At 36.9% G+C, this 857-nt stretch overlaps 1 protein-coding gene across 1 annotated transcript; it reads right to left on the bottom strand.

Moving 5' to 3' along the window:
- Positions 1–195: 195 nt before the first annotated feature.
- LOC107682533 (protein NLRC3-like) lies at positions 196–820 on the bottom strand (the record flags this gene model as incomplete). The annotated part of the gene is made up of 4 exons (XM_016478742.1): positions 706–820; positions 537–620; positions 364–447; positions 196–279 (listed from the first exon to the last, which is right to left on the bottom strand). Coding segments are annotated over exons 1-4 (347 nt in total), but the record flags the coding sequence as incomplete, so codon positions are not given.
- Positions 821–857: the final 37 nt, after the last annotated feature.

The raw sequence follows: 857 nt of genomic DNA on the forward strand, positions 1-857 counted from the left end.
CGAGATATCGATATTTTTTACCCAGCCCTAAAGTTAAATATTTATATTTAAAACATTTATAGTATTTTTTATATAGATATGTGAAAAAAATACATAAACATTATTTTTAGTCTTAATTAGCTTTAAATAAAAACAGTAAAAGACAAAGGCATGTGTTCATTTTGACATAAAAACATGTTTTTTGTGTGTACTTACTCGAGTTCTCGAAGACAAGTGTTGACTTTTAAGGCTTTGGCGATGTCTTTGGCTCCAGCAACTCCTATTGAATTCTCCCTTAGACTGCCATCAAAAAGCAGCATTATTTCTCAACTAAAACATACATGTTTAAATAGATGAATACTGTGGCGTTTGAAATTTACATACTTGAGACAGCCGAGTCCTCGGTTTGACTGAAGAGCGTGTGAGAGAGCTTTAACACCTCTGTCACTCACTGAGTTACTCTGAAGACTGAAAACGTGAGAGAGATAGATCAGAATTTCATTCACATTCAATAATTAGATTATTTGTAATGAACCGGCTCATTTAATGTGTTTTACCTGAGCGTGTGGAGTACATGGTTGACCATAAGAGCCTGAGCCAGAGCTACTGTTCCCAAATCACCCAAATGATTGCTGGAGATGCTGCAATAACATTCATACGGACAGAATTATTTTCAGCAGAGAGTTTAATGTGATCAGATTTTGAGCTGACACGTCCGCCTCTTACTTGAGATCTTGTAGAGTTTGATTCTTCGTAAGGGCTTCTCTGATTTTTTTCACTCCTTCTGGCCCGATGCCGTTCTTCTGAACGCTGAAATGCATGAAGATTTGTGTTTATGATGCTCTGCTGAAGTGCACACACACACACACACACACACA

The sequence above is a fragment of the Sinocyclocheilus anshuiensis genome, unplaced genomic scaffold, assembly GCF_001515605.1.
Source record: "Sinocyclocheilus anshuiensis isolate Anshui unplaced genomic scaffold, SAMN03320099.WGS_v1.1 C32309452, whole genome shotgun sequence".
NCBI classification, from domain to species: domain Eukaryota; kingdom Metazoa; phylum Chordata; class Actinopteri; order Cypriniformes; family Cyprinidae; genus Sinocyclocheilus; species Sinocyclocheilus anshuiensis.